This window comes from Corvus kubaryi, unplaced genomic scaffold, assembly GCF_017639235.1.
Source record: "Corvus kubaryi isolate FWS band 111438036 unplaced genomic scaffold, C.kubaryi_AGA036_p1.0 29560, whole genome shotgun sequence".
Taxonomy (NCBI): Eukaryota; Metazoa; Chordata; class Aves; order Passeriformes; family Corvidae; genus Corvus; species Corvus kubaryi.
The window spans coordinates 1,794-5,623 of record NW_024580687.1 but is presented as its reverse complement, the minus strand read 5'-3'; the positions used below and the strand labels follow the sequence as shown (position 1 = coordinate 5,623).

General features: G+C 53.6%; 1 protein-coding gene across 1 annotated transcript; it reads right to left on the bottom strand.

Annotated features, from left to right (window-relative positions):
• Nucleotides 1-201: 201 nt before the first annotated feature.
• On the bottom strand, nt 202-2,856 carry LOC121660347 (feather keratin 1-like). The gene is made up of 3 exons (XM_042019689.1): nt 2,832-2,856; nt 970-1,091; nt 202-607 (listed from the first exon to the last, which is right to left on the bottom strand). The coding sequence occupies exons 1-3, from the start codon at nt 2,854-2,856 to the stop codon at nt 281-283; spliced, it is 474 nt and encodes a 157-aa protein (XP_041875623.1). The 3' UTR covers nt 202-280.
• Nucleotides 2,857-3,830: the final 974 nt, after the last annotated feature.

Below are 3,830 nucleotides of genomic sequence, written 5' to 3'. Positions count from 1 at the left end.
AAAATTCCATTCTGATGCAAAAACGCAGAGAAATTCGAAACCTAGAGGGTTGCTCAGTGCACACTGAGCACAGCCAATGCCAGCCTGTGTTGACAGCCAGTGCAAAACCAGTCCAACAACCCCCTCCCAGAAACACCCCAGGGCAGCCTCTCTGCCTTGGGAGAGGGTCTGCAGGGCAAAGGATGACACAAAGGCATGGGCTGGGATGCAGCAGAATTTAATGAGTCAAAAGAGGGAAAAGAAGGGGATCGAGGTGGAGGCTCCCGTGCAGGGAGCAGCTTTAGCAGGGGAAGCACCTCGTGCCACAGAGGCCACTGCCCAAGCCTGAGAGGCCAAAGCCCCCAGAGCTGATGGGCACTCCACCAGAGCTGAGGATGCTGCCAACAGCAGCCGAGGTGGAGGATCCCACCACGGTGTTCTGTGGGAAGGAGCTGAGGATGGGCCCGGGCAGCGTCACCACGACTGGGGAGGGCTGGATGGCCACGGTGGTGTCCTGGCACTGCCGGACACAGGGCTCATTGCAGCTGTTGGCCAGCGGGGTGGGGCCGCTGGGCTGGCAGGGCCGGCACGGGGTGAAGCAGGACATGTCTTGGGGCTGGAGATGCACCTGGCAGAGATGGCAAGAAAAAGTCATGAGAGGCATTTGAAAAGCAACCCGTCACCACACCATGCAGCTGCCTTGTTAAGGCAAGATGGGAACAAGAGCTGGAGGTGCTGTACTGATGCCCACAGGCTTCTCCTTCCATTTAGCCAAGAAGTTCCCTGCCAAGAGCAACCAAACCCAGGGTAATCCCACCTATCCCATCACTCACTTCAGCCAAGTCCCAAACTCTTGCACACTTTCTGTTCCCACCCCTCTCCCCGCATAGGCAGCCCCATGACCCAGCATAGAACAAAGGGGCAGGTATGTGCAGAAAGCAGAAGGGAGGAGAAGAGAAGGAGGGAGAGCAGAAAAGTCTTCAAGCTTACCTTGTTCCCAATGAGATGGAGACAAGAGGACTGGATGTGAGAGTGAGGAGAAGGGCTGGCTTTTATACTTCTCCTGCACCACCCCAGGTCCACAGTCACTGCACAAGTAATTTTCCAACAGACTCATCTCCAAAGCAAAATATCCTCCCTAAAACCACAAGCTGTGCTTTTGTTTCTGTCAGCGCTGCCGTTTCATTTCCTCATTGCTGACATTCCTGCTCTGCCTTGCAGGATCTTTTCAAGGATCCACAAGGAGAAGATACCCCATGCACTGTCACGTCAGTGAGCGCAGAAGTACAGGAGGGGTCCCGTGCAGGGAGGAGATGTTAGCTTGGCACAGTGAAGTGCTGTTTGTAATTGCAGTGGATGAGCTCCAAGTCAAGGATTGCCTGGGAAAAGTCAACCCATACAAGCAGAAGCTGGAAGGGAAGGGCTGCACAGGCCTCATCTACCTGGCCTGAGGCTTGTCTCAGGCTGTGGTGGGGGGCTCTCCTGAATGCTTTACAGAGTTAAAGAAAGGTTTGCAGAAAACATCTCCCCACCATCTGGGACACATCCCTGGGCTTCACGTGACATGACTTCTCCTGGCATTAGTGCTTCCTCATGTTTCCTTTCCCCTGACCTAAAGGCTGCCTCAGCCTGGAGCACAAACCATCACCAGTGGGGAAGCTGGAAACTTGCACAACTCCCCAGTGTCTGAGCTGGAAGGACCCTGTGGTACCACATGCCTGGGGATGCTCAAGCAGGGGACGTGCTCAGAAGGGCCCTGGGTACAAACCCAGCTCTCAAACCACATCAAGCAGGGCTGTACTTCCCTGCCCTGCAGACATGGAGGCAGCTGGAGAGCATCCAGCAGGGCAAGGGAATGCCTTCAGTAGGCAAAATTTCCAGGGAGAGACTCACCCTATCCATGGAGTCATGCTCCAAGTTTGGGTTGGCCGTGTGTCCGTCTTTTGGTGACGTGCTGCATGCAGGCCCATGACCCACACACAGCTGAATTGGCCTCCAGCAAGGGCAGCTCCATCCATGCCTTGGGAAAACCATCTTCAGTCTTTGGGCTGTTCCTTGTAAAGAGCTCCAGGCAGCTCAAACAGACATTGCCCTCAGCATGAACTTGTTACCATCCCTCCCACAGCTCAGGGGGTGTTGGGGTTCCTCCCCCCTGCCATGGGGTCCGGGGAGAAGGGGCCCCCGGTGTAGAGGCACCGGGTTTCTCCACTCTCTGGTCAACCTCGTTCCCCATTGGGTGTTTTGTGTTCCTCTGCCCAGGAAGGACCCTGCTGGTTCCGTGATTGTTACAGTTCTTTGGCAGTCGCCGGCCATGCAGCTGGAAAATAAACATCTCTGAAAAATATCTATCAAGAATCGGTCCTTATATTTTTCCACGGGTCTCGCTGTCTTATGCATGTTGCAAAAATCCCCACTGCAACAATGGTGGGCAGAACAATTCCCTGGAGACAGCGCCTGAGAAATAACTGAAATTCTGAAGGTCCCTGAAAATTCATGAGGATGCCTTGGTTTGGCTGTTCTCTCTGGACTATGGAGGAATCGTGGGAAGTGTGGCTGTCTAAGCCACAGAAAGAAATGTATCTAGAAGTTAAAGGAATCCTGGCACAGCAAAACAGGAAGCTTGCTCTGGGAGATCTAGAACATTTTTTTGACTGGCTTTTCAAAAATTTCTTTTGTATTTCTCGAGACTTACTTTTTGATATTAATCCTCCTGGAATTGGTAACTTGTATTTTTGGTCCGAGATCTTGGGTGAGATATTGACTCAATGAAAACATGGACTAGTGATAGAACTTCTCCGTGCATCTCCTGTAATCAGTGAAGCTCTTCAGGAGCGTGTGCATGGTCCCATTACCTCTGTGGCAGAGGATGACCATCATCACACGGCTGGGACAGTGCGGTGGCCATCCCAGGAGCGTGTGACTGCAGCCACAGGGTGTCCCCTGCCCGTGCCGGCAGAGGCGCCCATGCTGGATGCGCCCGGCCCCTCGGGAGCCTGTGCCTTGTCGCGGACCCCATCCCTGTCTCGGGGTCCCCTGCCATGCGAATGCGAGAGAGGGAGTGACGCCGCAGGCGCCGCGGGTTCCGTGGGCCACGTGCAGCAGAGAGGCGGCTCCTGCGAGCAGCCAGGAACCGGGCTCAGCGTGGGAACCCGCTCCGAGCACACGGCTCGGAGAGCTTCGTAGAGAGAGAAGCGGCGGTTTCCACAGCGACACGAGAAGCCGCGCAGCGCAGCACCGAGCCGAAGCGGCGCCTCTCGGAGGACGCGGAGCAGCAGCAACGCTGGGGCCCAACCGAGGCGTTGGAGTCAGCGGAGCAGTGGCCTCGCAGGACCAGCAGCCACAACACAGATGCAAGCACGTAATAGGAGAAGTTCTAGCAACAAAAATCAGGAATTGTGAAGTGGTACAATGTCAAAAACAACTGTGGTTTTATAATGAGATGTGACAACCAGGAAGATGTATTCATCCCTAGAACTGCCATTAAAAGGAATAACCTTGAAAAATACCTCCAAAGTGTAGGAGATGGAGAAGCTGTACAATTTGATATTGTGCAAGGAAGAAAAGGCCCACAGGTGGCCCACGTGACAGGGCCTGGTGGTATTCCAGTCAAAGGCAGCCATTATGCACAAAATTATAAACAATATCCATCGCAGCAACTTCCCTACCTGCAGCCTACTTTCCCCTTTTACCCGATACCCAATATGAACCCTTTCCTAAGTTAACCCCATCTGCAATTTATCCCTAATCCATTTTTCACCCCATGGCTTCCCTATACAATTCCCTTTCCCTACAACACCTCTCCGATGCCAAGGGGTGGATGAAAAAGGGGAGGGAAGAAATTAATTATTTTT

Bases quoted from the DNA above. Each gene is read 5' to 3' on its own strand.
- LOC121660347 (XM_042019689.1), bottom strand. From the start codon at position 2,856: ATGATGGTCATCCTCTGCCACAGAG. The intron at 1,092-2,831 runs GTAATGGGACCA...TTTGGAGATGAG, and splicing joins GGTCATCCTCTGCCACAGAG to TCTGTTGGAAAATTACTTGT. The intron at 608-969 runs GTAAGCTTGAAG...CATCTCTGCCAG, and splicing joins TCCATCTCATTGGGAACAAG to GTGCATCTCCAGCCCCAAGA.